The following is a 14,761-nucleotide window of genomic DNA, read 5'->3' as shown; positions in this document are numbered from 1 at the left end:
TAAAATCTAAGAAGATATGAGACAACAGATCGGTGCAGGCAAACTGGGTAGCACAAGACAATACTGGTCAGCATGATCGGCAATGGTCTTGCTATATCAGCTGTCTACCCATTGGGTTTTTTTGGGGGTGGGAGGTTGGTAGGCATCACCGCAAAGGGGAGTTTTAAGTAAAACAATAAGTTCTGTGGATGTTTACAGGGAACTCTTCCCATGCAAGAGGAGAAACATGGGAGAAACCAGGACGGTGCCTATCTGAAAATTTTAACAAGAGGACAATGAAAGCTGGTGTCAGTTGGTATTTGCCAAAGGGAGGCTGGAACTGACATATTAATAGCATATGATAGATGGTGGGGGAAGGGGCTGACAAGTGAAGATGAGTAGTTGCTAAAATCACACACTGTAATTTGGTTATATTTATCTAAACAACTACTTTCTCCCCTCCAAAGTTTCAGGATGGGTGTGCCCTGATCAGCTCTCACACAGAAAATGATTGCAAGTTCATTGAGTTGTGAATATGGGAGCCTCTCATAAAGTTAGCTTGGACTTGTTCTCCAATTTAACTGCTTCTAGTCCCTTGCAGTCCAGTCACCTGGTTTTGACCTTCCACACCATCTGTGGGCAAAGCTCAATTGCTTCAGATGTAGTGACGAGTTATGCTGCAAATGACAATAAGTGGGGCCTTTGTTGACTCTTTCCTTTGTGGTCATTTAGAAGATGTAGATCAGTAGCTTTCAACGCGTGGTCCACGGACACCTGGGGGTCCGCAGACCATGTCTAAGATTTCCAAAGGGGATTTCCAAACTTCACATGGCTTTCCAATACATCCTTAAAGTTATATTGCTAGCATTTTCAAAACTCACTTTACCCATTTTCATGAGCTAAACATAAATACAAAATTAAAGTAAAACAGAATAAATAAAGGGACAGATAGTTGTAGTCAGTTATTAGCTGCATATGTGTGTTCTTCCTGTTTGCTGTGCTGGCTCTGTCCAGATAGCAAACCTAGCTGACCTCAATTGAACTGCCCCAAAAGACCACAGTCTCAGTTCTGTAGTGAAAGCACTCAGACAGGTTTATTGCCGACGAAGCACAGTACTAGCTCCTTGGATCAATGTCTAACATTACACTAACACATGTATGCCCATGACAATGGACTCAGCTCAGAGAATGACAGGACTTTCCATTTCCCCCCTCGGCTGGACAAAGACCCCTCTTTTATACACTGATACAAACATGTTACATATTGCCCCTCCACCATGGTTAATTACCACCCTTTACCTTGTACCAGTGGGTTCAATCAAAACGTCTCTATCCATCACCCTGTCATCCTGACCTTTTCTTTAAGAGGGGTCAGTGTGTCCTTGTAGAGTGCGTTTGGTGAGTGTGTTTACACCATAAACCTGTATCGGGGTGTTCTGGCACTACCCTTCTGGAATGTATTTACAGGAATACTTAGTGCGTAGGAGTTCTTGTGTTTTTGCAACGCCAGCCCTGTTCTTGCCAAGTTCATGTATTGGATAGTGAACCTGCAAGCAAGCATCTGCTTTGTAACTGGGCAGGGCCTGAGTTGGCCTGACTCTTGCTAACTGTGCTTTGTATTAGCAGGGCTTGGCTCTGTTTGGGCCTTAGGCCTTACACTAGGCCTTTTATACCAGGCCCCACGGCTCAGGCTCTCTCTTTCTGCAACAATAGTCACCTTTTACATTACTTTCCAATACTGAAAGGGTCTAAGGACCACTAAGCAAACTATAGTTCAGCATAACAGAGAAACATGCTTGGAAACGTTTGAGCAATTTGTATGTATTCACTGTGGAGCAATCACAGGCTCAGCTTTCAGCTCACAGCCCTCCCACTGCTTATCTTCTTTGCTTTCATAGTTGAGTGATGTCTCCTAGCTACATATTGGCATGCAGTAACAAACACATAGCAAAACCACTTCAATACAATCTCTTAGAGAACTTCTCATGCAATTTGCAACATATTCGTATACTTTGCACTATGGATATCATTTATTTGTTGTGTTTATACAGCAACACCTGCTGAAAAGAGTAGCACATCACTGGAGTGGGCAGAAGGGTTGCAATAATTAAATGGAAAACTTGCACCCAGTGTGCTCTTACAGGCACACTACTCTTTTCTCCTGACTGTAGTGTATTGTACCAATCTGTATTCAGACATACTTTTGATATGGAATGAAATATGTACTATGAGTCAATTCTAAGAGCAAACAGTGGTATAACTTGGTTAAAATTCTTTTAAAAGGTTATATAAAGGAACAAGGAAATCTAGTTTCTCTTGAAACTGAGATGCTTTCACAATGCAGCCAAAAGAGCTGGCAACTTTCCACAGGCGTACACGAAGTAATTAAACATTTCCTCTTCCTCGTTGATGTTTACATTCTTCAAATAACTGCAGGTAATTACGTTGCTTAAAAATATCTCACACTATTATCATAAGTGGGAGTTACCCAGGCTTACGTCAGGTCTGAATTTAGTCCAGGATTCTATCATTGGGCATAATTCCAAAAATTGTGACAGTTTGTTTATATTTAGAATAAAAAGGTAAAACTGTAGGAGTCATGCAGAATCTTCTTCAATCAATAGGTTTTAAATATTTTGTCTCCCTACAAGTTGCTGTAAAATACAAATATATACATGCATCTATGTATAAATAATACATATGATTATGTATGCAGTATGTGAGTTATTTAGTTTTCCTTTTCTTTAGTGCTCTGCTATTTCTCTTCCATATTATAAATTTAACAGATGGTACAGCTACAAACAATAACCTTTTCTCACACTAACAGTGGTCACCACAAATATACGACGAACAAGGAAAAGTTAAGTTACCTATGCAATTGTTGTTCACAGCAGGGTTCCAATTATAACAGGTATTAGTTACACAAATTGGATAACTTATTTTTGCCATGATTTTGCAAAAAACTACTTATGGCACACATATAGAAAAAGGTGCCATTTTCCATCTCTTCAGCTTGTCTATTGGCACACCACAGGAGGGGGCTCAGTATAGCTGACTGAAGGAGGGCATTAGTTAAGTATGCGGCAACAAGAGGCAGAAGGGCAGCATGGGAAACACTGCTTGGAGAAAGCAGGCACAGGCTTGCCGGAGATGGTGGTTGATTTCTCGTGCTCCTAAGGAACACAGGCAGGCACCTTCACCAGCTATGCAGTTCCTAAATTGTTATAGAGTGGCATTCCATTCAGATGGGATTTAAGAGCCTGTAGGGTACCTTCCTCTTCCTGCATGCCTTCCCACCCCTCCTCTAAGAGGAATGTATAGCACACAGGCAAAGTAGGTTGTGTCTCCCTTTAATGGCTGGTCTGCTAGATGACAAAAGCTTACTATTTCTACAGTCTTAAGTTGCTCTTTTAGCTCAAATGACAGAAGTCTGTGTTGCAGTGCTTAAGGTCCTGTTTTCAAATGTGTCTGACGACCTATATAGTGACCTGAGGAAGAGCTCTCTGTAGCTCAAAACCTTGTCTCTTTCACCAGCAGAAGTTGGTCCAATAAAAGATATTACCTCACTCACCTTGTCTTTCTAATACCCATATAGAAGTCCATTATGGGTGCTTAAGTCTCTTTTGCTGCCACCTGTCCCCATTCCCCAATCTATGAGCCAGACCATTATCAAATGATTTCTTAATCAATGGCATTGTTGCAGAATTTAAATCTGCCACATAGAATCATAGAATATCAGGGTTGGAAGGGACCTCAGGAGGTCATCTAGTCCAACCCCCTGCTCGAAGCAGGCCCAATCCCCAACTAAAGCAGAAGCATCTGTTGTGCAGTTTAGACCTATGTGCCATGTACTAGAAGGAACCTCGCTTATTCCTCTCCAGCATAGACTTGATCATCATGAACCTGGTCTTGATTTGAACTAGCAACCTTGAGGCAAAAAGGTTAAGAGCCTATCACCAGTCCCCTGAACTATCCATTTCCCCAAAAACACTAAAAATGTGATGAACCCTGAAAATGAAAACAGACTAAACCGCACGGATTCCTCAATATTTACAGTGCTGCTGATTGATGTAACTAGCTAAGACTGTAAAAGACTGAGAATTACCACATGAGGGACTTCATACGATCTCTGCAATGAGAATACATATGTATGGAAAGTCTGATTATCCAGTCTCGGCTATATCTGTGAGGGTCTGGAGTAACTCAGCAAAAGCAGGGCGACCTGCAGGTTTCTGAAAAACAAAGCAGAGGGCACCTCTGTAGTACAGGCTGATCTAACATAAGAATAGACTTTTAGAAGCAGACTACCCAGAACACTGTTACACATGTACGTTTGCAGAAAGAAAAGTTGTATGTTTGTCATTTTAAGAAAAATCCTGGCTTCATCATGTCAGTATGTTAGCTGATGGGGGTGCTTTCTGAACAACAGCATCATGAGCATAAACACCTTTAAATGTAAATCTAAGGGCAAGTCTACACTCAAGTCCTACATCAGCGCTACTACACCGTGAGAGGTGGAAGCTATGTTGGCGGGAGAATGTCTCCCACCAACATAGCATCAGTGTGGACACTGCTTAGGTCAATGTAACTTATGTCACTCCGGGGGGGTGTATTTTTCACACCCCTGAGCTACTTGACTTAAGCACTAGAGTAGACCAGCCCTAATGCCTGTTTAGGTGATATTCATTTCAGCCCTGCATTGGGGGTTGTCTATAGCCACACCATTCCAATAGGGCTCTGAGAAGCAGTGTGCCTCGGAATCACAGTGTCTACCAGCGCTCTCTGGAATACTGTGCTCCCACACTCAGAGCTACACCATTGCAAGGGATGCAGTGTATGTTTCCCAGCACAGTCAGCCAGCAAGCTCCAATGGCTGATATAGGGAAGGTAAGGATGGCATGTGGCTAGCATCCCAGGAGGCATCCTAGAAGAGAGCAAACTATGCATTTTCTGTCTAAATCCCTTAAGATATAGTAGCTTTAACTTAGAAGTACTGTAGCTATCAAACACCTAGAGCAGATATTTTATAAGCTGTTAGATACACATTAGAGAGGAGATGTGGGAAGGAAGGACAGAGTTATAGCAATAAGATCACACTGTTACTCACTTTAGGCATATGCCTATTTAGATGGAATAGTAAAAAGTACACCTGCAAAAGATTTTATATATTTAAAATGATAGACTTCTGTGGGCACCATGGGGGAAGTGGGTCTTACAGAGGGATTCAAATTACGAGAGGTTAGTGGCTTAGTGGGCCATATTAGGAGGGAATTCCACATAAAGAAGCAAGTCTAGAAAAAGGCACAGACAATTGTGGGAGAAGCAGATAAACATAGCCTCAAATCAGGAAACATTAGCAGAATAGAGGGGATGGAATAAGAGAGTAGAGCCAGGTTCTTTGCTTCCCTGTACCTTGTACAGTCATTAACAACTGTGCAAAGTGGATGTAAAACACTACTAAATCAGAATGGTAGTTGTCTGTGCACACTTTGCACATGTTTTGTACTCACATAAATGACTGTACAATGCACTGGACAACAGAGAACCATGCCCCAGGTTCAACATATAAGCAGAGAAATAGTTATATAAAGCCTTGATGCTATGGAATAGGGAGAAGGGGATGGAGAAGGGAAAGATCATGGAGGGATTCAGACAGAGGGTCAGGCAATCAGATTGACTGGTGAATGATGTGTTGCAAGTCATTATTTATATTTATTGGTTTTAATGGTTAAAAGAAACAGAAGCTTCTAATCTTAGCCGGGATATATGAAAAACACATTAAAGATTCTGAGGCTATCACAAATGTAAAGTAGGTATTTAATTTCCCTGCTTTCAATGATTGTCTTTAACTCCACATTTAGAATGAGGATCCTGGCGATGGAATATCAATATACAGAACAGGAAAATAAGAGAAACACACCTCATGCCAGCAGCTGTACATGATTTTGTACACAGTGAGCGATGCCAGATATGGTTGATAAAGTCTGTAACCTTCGGAAATCTCATGGACAACTTCAGAATTTGACTTATTTTCAAAAGGCATTTTGCCCTCTGTAAAAACTTCCCACATTAAAACTCCTAGGAATAATCCAGAAAATGTAATGTTCACAAAATTATTCCATAATATTAAGAATCATGAACACTAGAGATTTTGTGTCCTGGATAATACAGGAGACAACTGTACATCTGAACTGTATTGAGAGAGAGGACCAGGTCGATCCTCAGATGATGTAAATAAGAATAACTACATTGCCTTAAATGTAGCGGCACCAATTTATAGCAGCTGTGGCACGGTCCCAGTGACATGTTGATAAATTGGAGAGGGTTCAGCACAAGAATGACTAAAGAATTAGAAAGCAGGACTTATAGTGATAGACTCAAAAAGCTCCATCTATTTAGTTTAACAAAGAGAAGGTTAAGAGGAGACTTGATTACAGTCTATAAGATCTACCTGGGTAACAAATATTTAATAACGGGCTCTTCAGTCTAGCAGAGAAAGGTATAACATGATCTAATGGCTGGACATTGAAACAAGACAAAAACGGGAAATAAAGCATACATTTTAAAAAGTGAAAGTAATTAATAATTGGAACCATTTACCAAGGGTTATGGTGGATTATTCATCACTGACAATTTTTAAATCAAGATTGGATGTTTTTCTAAAAAATATGCTCTACGAATTATTTTGGGAAAGATCTATGGCCTGAGTTACACAGGAGTTCAGACTAGATGATCAAAATGGCCCCTTCTGGCCTGGGAATCTATGGATTTATGAGATGAATGTGGATTTTGATAAGTGGAGACTTCTGACTGTAAAAAATGCACATTGCAGTCATAAGCTAAATTCAAGTAACAAGAGGTTAAGATAAAGCATTGTGGTCTGGTAGACAATAACAACGGAACTGTAGAACCATGGATCCTGTATAAAGGAGTGGAAACATCAAATTTCAGCTCATGGAATTTCTTGGGAATCCTTCCATTGGGAGTCCTCAGTTTCCAACTCGTGGAAAAGGCTGGTTATTCCATCCTCTCAATTTTTGGATCATGGCCTCCTGCCTCCCTATCCCAACCAAGAAGCACTGCTTTATTCAAAATGGACAGACTCTTGCAATTTAGACAAGATTGATAGTATGAAACGGACTCATTAAAACTCATGATAGTTGTAACTGTGTAACAAATAATTTACTATAAAAGTTATGTGTTGCAGTTTTTATGAGCAAAGTGATGTGTGGCGAATTAGTTTAAACTGACCCACTCACCAAATGACCAGACATCAGACTTGCTGCTGTACTTGTTGAAATGAAAAACTTCAGGAGATGACCATTTGACTGGAAATTTGGTACCTGAAGAGCTGATATATTCATCATCTAGAACATATCTAAAGAAACCAGTTAACAAATATATTTAATCTAAAGTATTGGGTAAATGTTTTAGGTGACATATCCTTAGATTTATGATTATGTAAAAAACACTTTCAGAAATATTGTGTCCATATGGAAATACCTGTTTCTTCCAAGAATTCCAGAGTGGATTAAAGACACAGATTATGCACGACCAATAATCACAAAGATGTTCTGGAAATTTTTTTTAGATATTGCACTTCCCGGATCTCATTGATACCAGCTGCCATACCAGTGAGACACATAGTATGATTCTCCTTACACTTTATATATTGTAATTGTTATTACAATATATAAAATATTATAATTGTTTTATTATAATAACTCCATTGTCTTTAATGGAGTTACATGTGATTTATACTTGTGTAAATGAATGAAGAATCGGGTTCGTAATCTGTGATTTCCTGGTGTCAGAACTCTGGATTAATTCAAACAAGATTCACTATTAGCCATCTGTGCTTAATTTTTCTGTGAGCAGAATTGTGCATGTTTACCGCCACAGCTAACTAAGCTTACAGATACCACAGAGATAAGTACGATGTAAATTCCCAGATAGATTAGTTAGAACTACAGTAGCACTTTTTTGGTCAATGACTCGAAATAAAATGGTGAAAATCCCTTAGAAAATAATGTATACCAAATCATATCATACATGATATACACATAAATCATGTGAGTAAAAAGCTTTATATTAAATGTGTGAATTGAATTGCACATGGACACATGTCCAAATAAGTGCCAATACAGCCTATGAGATTCACCAGGAAAGGTGTAATTCAATCCCCCTGATTATGCAATACTAGAAGTAGTCCCTGTACTCTTGGCAAGCAAGTCAATAATAAATTAATTATTCTGTCTCTTTTTAAATAGACTTTGTTGTACCTAACAAGGGGTGGCAGGAGACCATGACATAAACAACTTGTTAGTGAAATCCTCTACCTAGTTTCATAGTTAGCTGTAAGGTATGTGAGTTCTGTATATTATTGCAGATGCGGTTTGGGGGGAGGGCCCAGAGCAAAATCTGAAACTCAGGCCTGCCACCCTTCCAGAAAATGACCTTGGCGATGAAAGAGTTTAAGAAGAATACTCACAAATCATTAAACCAAGTATGCAAAAACACTGAGAGGAGGCCCCAGGGTGGTCGGGTTGGAAAGCGAGCCTGCCCCACATTCACCCTGCAGCAGTGGCTTCTGTCCCATGGGGCTGGGCCCAGCTCCCCACTCTGGTCATTGCAACCTGGCACAGGGCAGCACAGCTCCGCTTAGCTTTGGACTGGCCACCCCTCCATCATAACAAAGGTGTGGCCAGGTTGCAATGTCACTAGTTTTGGGACCCCCTCAAATATGGGGCCCAGAGCAAATTGCCCCTTTTGCTCCTCATTACCTGCCCTCCCCTCACCCCACAGACAGCCCTGCAAATTAGACTTGAATGGGAACCTTTATGGTGTGCATGCAACAGCCCTGCCAGGTGAGCTGGAAGGGTGATTCCCTGTAGACAAGCCCACAGGAGCTGTGCTAAGATTGTCTTAGCTAGAAGCTTTTAGTATCTGACACTTATGATAAAACCAAATTTTAAAAGGGCCCTCAACCCAGCTTTTGTGTGTGCACAAATTTGTGTGCGAATACCATTGCATTAACTTTTCCAACACTAAACTACATGAGCAGCTGAAAGATTATAATACCTGTGAGCAAAATATTAACGCTTGAAGAATGCACATGCACGGATCTATGTATGCACAAACAGAGGTAACTTTTAGAAAATGTGCTCCTTAGTGTGTGCACCAAAGTACAAGGGAATCAAAGAGATGAGAGGTAATTCCATTGGCAGTATCTACATGCAAAATAACTGGTACTGGCAGTTTTGTAAACTAGGAGGTTAATTCAAGGCCTCATTATTGCTAGTTGAAAATATTTCCAATGTAGTTAAGATTCAACACTGTTGTTATACACAATTGCTGCATACCTTGTCATTCCAAAGTCAGATATTTTAACTATATTCTTGGCATTGACTAAACAGTTCCTTGCAGCCTGCAGGAAAATGAGAAAAACATATCTGAAATCTAACTAAAGCATCCTGATAAAAATGCAACTGCTCACTAGTACTTTACTCATACAGTTTGCCTTGTTATTTTAGCCATGTTGGTCCCAGGATATCAGAGAGACTAAATTTTGTGTTGAATACCCCCCACAACATGCCTTTCAATATCCATGGGTCCCACACATGCCTATCACATGTGGTATCTCTCATCCAGTGCACTAAATGCCCCAATAACAACTATGTGGGTGAAACCAGACAATCACTATGCTCTCAAACAAACTCACACAGAAAAATGATCAAAGACAAAAACTTCATATCACCTGTGGGTGAACACTTTTCACAAAATGATCACTCCATATCTGACCTCTTTAGTCCACGTCCTTAAAGGAAACCTGCACAACACCTTCAAAAGATGAGCCTGGGAGCATAAATTCATAACTTTGCTAGATATTAAAAATCATGGTCTTAATACAGACACTGGATTTATGGCTTATTACAGCAACCTGTAACTCACTAATCCCACATTTTTGTCCTATGATTGTAAAGGTGTTAAGGGACCACTTCACTATGAATGGTCTCTTACAATACATGTTAACCATTTTTGCTAAATAATCTGTTCTATCTTGTATTTAGCTGTGATACTTAGAGTACCTTTCCAAGACCTGAAGAAGAGCTCTGTATACTCAAAATCTTGTCTCTTTTCACCAACAGAAGTTGGTCCAATTAAAAATATTACATCGCCTCCTTATCGTTCTTATTCATACAGTGTTTATCTGCTTAAATGTTCCTCTAGATGTCTCACATCAAACATAGCCCAAACTAAAGCAAAGCTAAAACTGAGCCAAAATAGTTTTGGCAGGATGTTCTGATGTTGCACTAAGATGTCTTCTGTTATAGCACAAGATCAGTTGATGATAAGGAGGTGTTAAGACAACACAATATTTGGACATCACTTTCAGATAACATGGTTACTTTCTCTGACTCCATTCAGTCACTAAGTGTTCTCTAACTCTTCATGCATGAATATCTTTTGTTTAAAGGGAGTTGTAATACAGTAAATAGTGTGTAAATTTTCAGCAGCAGCAATTGCCTACAGAACTTAAGAACATTTATAGTAAACAGTTCAAATACATTAATTTATGCAGCACATCACACACATATGCACATTTTAAGGGTTAATACCTTAAATAGAGTGTTACAAAATCCACAAACCACAATAAAAATGAGTGAGCATCAGAAATGTTTCCCTGTCAGAATACAACCTTCATCAAAATAACACACTGTTGGTCCATCGGATCCTGCAGTAGTTAAACCACACTTACAAAATACATTAGTGCCCATAAGGTATAATGACATGTATTTTGTTACTGTCACTACAAATTACAGAGGACCTGCTGTACTTACTAAATCACGGTGAATAAATCTATTTCTTTCTAGATACTCCATCCCTTCGCAGACATCCTGGCACATGCTTAGTAGCATTTCTTTCTTAAGCCTCCCCTGTCTTTGCCGAAGATAATTGAGCAGGCAGCTATTTTCCATGAACTCAGTCACTATGTAGAGAGGCTTGTTCTGTATGCACACTCCATAAAGCTGTACCAACTTTGGGTGGGATAATTTCCTGTTAACAAGGTGCATGTCAGTAACTAGACATTTGCCACTGACAAACAGTTAAAGAAGTTTTGATTATTAGGATGATTTTAGAAAGTATTTTGTGAAATGTTAATATGATATTTAAGTGTATGATATTCAACTGCAATGGACATAGGACCTGTTATGTCATCTACTACCATTTCTTAATTCAAATCCTTCCTTAAATCACCTGTCTGTATGAATTCTTTTAGTGATAGTCCACTGAGAAATTAAATATAATAGGCACTGTATCAAGATTGGACCTTTCAATTCCTTGTCTTCCCAAACTAGATTATGCCTGGCTTTGTGCAGTTGAATAGATAGAAAGGAGCAGCTATCAGTGTACTTTCCCTACTCAGCCTTCAATTAAAAATGGAAGTGACCTAACGATACAGTGTTGCACCCAGTGTACAATGTGTGTGTACTATGAAGTTAGTACAGTTTTAATTGTAAACTCATGGAGCATGGTCTATGTTGTCTTCTGTGCATTGTACAGTGTCAAGCACAATCATAATACCCATCAAATAAACCTTATGAAAACATCTTTGACTATATTTGTTTCTTATTACATCTCAGTTTAACCCTTTCCACCAGGCATGAAACAGCTATAGTACTTACATCATGACTTTGGCTTCCTCAATGAAATCATCTTCAGACATTGCACCTTCATTGATCGCCTTAATGGCAACTTTGACAAGTGCTCTCCATTTACCCAGATGAACTATTCCAAACTGGCCACGCCCAACTTCTTTCATGAAAGTCAGCTCAGATGGGTTTATCTTCCACTTCTCTGTGAAAGTGAGCTCAACATGTTATAATAGCATGGTACATGCCAGCTGCCCTAACCCCTATTTATGGTGCAGGAAAAATGCCCCATTCTCTGTAGTATATACACAGAACAGATAATCGTTTGTTAATTTTATCCATCGCCTGTTATTTGCTATGAAAATTTTCATCACCCCTATTATTTGAGATATGGGATAATCATCTAACACAGGAATGTTTGGGGCTTGAAGGTAGGACAGATATTTAATTATCCACTACATCTGAGAACATCATGGGAACACTTCAATATGCGTTGTCCATCACTCTCATCCACCTCCAGACAGCGATGTGATATTATTGATTAGCTGGCTCTATTGTGACATCCACAATGATTTTTGCCTTTCACAAGTAGTAGTTCTAGGAAATATATTAAATATATTAATTCTCAGCATACACTTTTGGAGGGACTCATTCTAGATGTGTATTCGCCAGCCAGGTGAACTTCATTTACTATCATATATAAACCAAAATTATTTGTATTGCTCTTTTATGCACTGTTAAATGCCACTCTTATTTCTAATAGTTGCATGATTGGCAAGAACAGTCTTGATCTCAATTGATGTTAACATTAATTGAGATATACATTCAAATAGGCTTCAATGGCCCTTAAAAGGCTATGGAGTCTTAGGTCTTTGTTCACAAAATGTGAGAAAATTTAGAAGCAATGTTAGTAATGTGAATGAGACCATTCTTCTAAATGATACATGCCCAGTCAGGTATTTCACTGAGTTTTGGATCCTGAATAAGAAATGGATAATTCCTATTGATGGACATGTGTTTTCATATATTAATTATTACAGGGATAATTTCTTAACATACCTCAGATACCAAGATGATAAGCATGGTATAAAAACCTAGGAAGATGTCTAAAACTCTACCAAAACAATACCTCAAACTTTACCATAACTAAATCCTGCCGTTGCTGGTAAACAACTTCCCATTGATCCAATTGGATGTCGGAGGCGAGTGATGAGACCTATGGGTGACAAAGTGATAATATTCTTTAGAACAATTATCCTGTTATCCTATGCATCCATCTTAGCTTCCTAAAACAAAACCTATTTTGTTTTCCTCATTCTTACTCACTGAAGTTACTTTTTTCTATATTATTTATGACTTGTTCAGATGTAGCCCTGGTGAAAAGGAGTAACTGAGGGAAAAGCATACTCAGTCCTTGGATAGATAGGGTGAGAACACTGGCATTTTGCAGCTTGCCAGATAAGTTAATAGGTCGGAGGACAAATATATTACACAGTTTCCAAAGGCCCACAGGATTCAGCTTGTTTATTAGTAGTAGTAGTAATTATTTATTATTTGTATTACTGTAGCACTTTAGAGCTCTAGTGATGAATCAGGACCGCATTGTGCTAAGAGTTCTTCAAACGCAGAACAAAAAGATCATCCCTGCTCCCAGGAACTTACACTCTAAATAAAAGACAAAAGGCAACAGATGGATATAGACTCAACCCCAGTTTTTGCACCGTACAAAACTACTGATCTGGCACAAGGGATGGCTAAGAAATTGAACTTTTCTCTTCAACATTTTGCAAACCTGTCTCTTTTTAAAAAGACAGAACTTGATTCCAGGAAGGGTTATTCCTGAGCTCTCAAAGTCGTATCTGCAATGAGCTTCCAATCATCATCAGGATTAAATCCGTATTTGGTTAGCTGCTGTTACCTGCTGCATTATGCTGGTGATACTGGATGAGTTCAGGAATGGATGGAAAGAGGTGCTTTTCTGCTACATAATACTGTTCTGAATGATTTTGCTTAATTTGATAATGTCGGATATTTCCACTGTGGCTTCTGAAATCAACAAAACATCAGTTACTTGAAAATAACCATATTTTGATAATATAAAGCTGCCTGATTTAAATAATATTTTGGACAAGAATTACTATTACACAATAAGATCTATGGGGAGGAAATACAATTTTCCTGTTTAAAATTGCTTGGTAGAATTATGATTGGGATAATGTTTCAGGTGGAAAAAACAGAGCTTATCTGAATACTTCTCTGACCTCTGGGGATGAGATCTATGGGCTCAGAGTTAAAGAAATCTATAAAATAAAGAAATAGGAATAGCCAGGGATGCGAACCAAAAGCTCCTCTGCTCCCTTTCCTCCCTACAGCAGACATCCCTTTTGTAACCATTCTGCAGTCATTTACTAAAACCAGTGGAGGGCAACCTGTGGCCCATGGGCCACACGTGGCCCGTCAAGGTAATCCACTGGTGGGCCACCAGACAGTTTGTTTACATTTGCACAGCTGCTTGTAGCTCCCAGTGGCTGCGGTTCGCTGTTCCTGGCCAATGGGAGCTGCGAGAAGCAGCTTGGGCTGCAGGGACCTGCTGGCCGCCATGTCCCGCAGCTCCCATTGGCTGGGAACGGCGAACCGTGGCCATTGGGAGTTGCTAACAGCCATGCAAATGTAAACAAGCTGTCTGGCAGCTGGCCAGCGGATTACCCCGATGGGCCACAGGTTGCCCACCACTAACTAAAACATTTTGACATCCTAGATGTCTCTGATGGCCAAATCGTGGTAACTTGTAGACAAGAGTGATTTTTACTATTGACTCCAACAGGATTAGAATTTGGAACCTATATGAAAAATCAGCTACTATTCTATCTTATTTTAGTCTCTCAATCAATATGTATCCTCTGAGATTGTACCTCTTCTTGCATTATGGGAGTAATAGATATAGGGAACACTTCCATAAATTCAGGTGCCACTGCCCATACCTAGGCAAGAGTGCAAATAGATACAAATGCCCTATGTTTGCTGAAATCTTTATTCATTCTTTAATAAATTCCTTTCTGAACAACTCCTGTCCCTCCCCCCCCCGTACCTCAACTCCTGTAATTTCTTCTTCTGTGTTTTTCCTAAAC

The 14,761-nt window shown here is 39.5% G+C and overlaps 1 protein-coding gene across 1 annotated transcript in view; it reads right to left on the bottom strand.

Annotated features, from left to right (window-relative positions):
• Positions 1-4,142: 4,142 nt before the first annotated feature.
• TXK (TXK tyrosine kinase) overlaps positions 4,143-14,761 on the bottom strand; it is a gene marked incomplete at both ends in the record, with an annotated part of 32,939 nt that continues 22,320 nt past the window's right edge. Inside the window, 8 exons of the mRNA XM_084625759.1 lie at positions 4,143-4,211; positions 5,900-6,057; positions 7,239-7,357; positions 9,342-9,406; positions 10,821-11,037; positions 11,667-11,838; positions 12,775-12,849; positions 13,552-13,679. Coding sequence (XP_084481885.1) covers positions 4,143-4,211; positions 5,900-6,057; positions 7,239-7,357; positions 9,342-9,406; positions 10,821-11,037; positions 11,667-11,838; positions 12,775-12,849; positions 13,552-13,679 — 1,003 coding nt within the window. The remainder of the gene's footprint in view (positions 4,212-5,899; positions 6,058-7,238; positions 7,358-9,341; positions 9,407-10,820; positions 11,038-11,666; positions 11,839-12,774; positions 12,850-13,551; positions 13,680-14,761) is intronic.

This window comes from Lepidochelys olivacea (genome assembly GCF_965140295.1).
Source record: "Lepidochelys olivacea isolate rLepOli2 genome assembly, chromosome: 4".
Classification (NCBI taxonomy): Eukaryota; Metazoa; Chordata; order Testudines; family Cheloniidae; genus Lepidochelys; species Lepidochelys olivacea.
The sequence above is the reverse complement of the archived record's forward strand: the minus strand, read 5'-3'. Positions and strand labels throughout refer to the sequence as shown.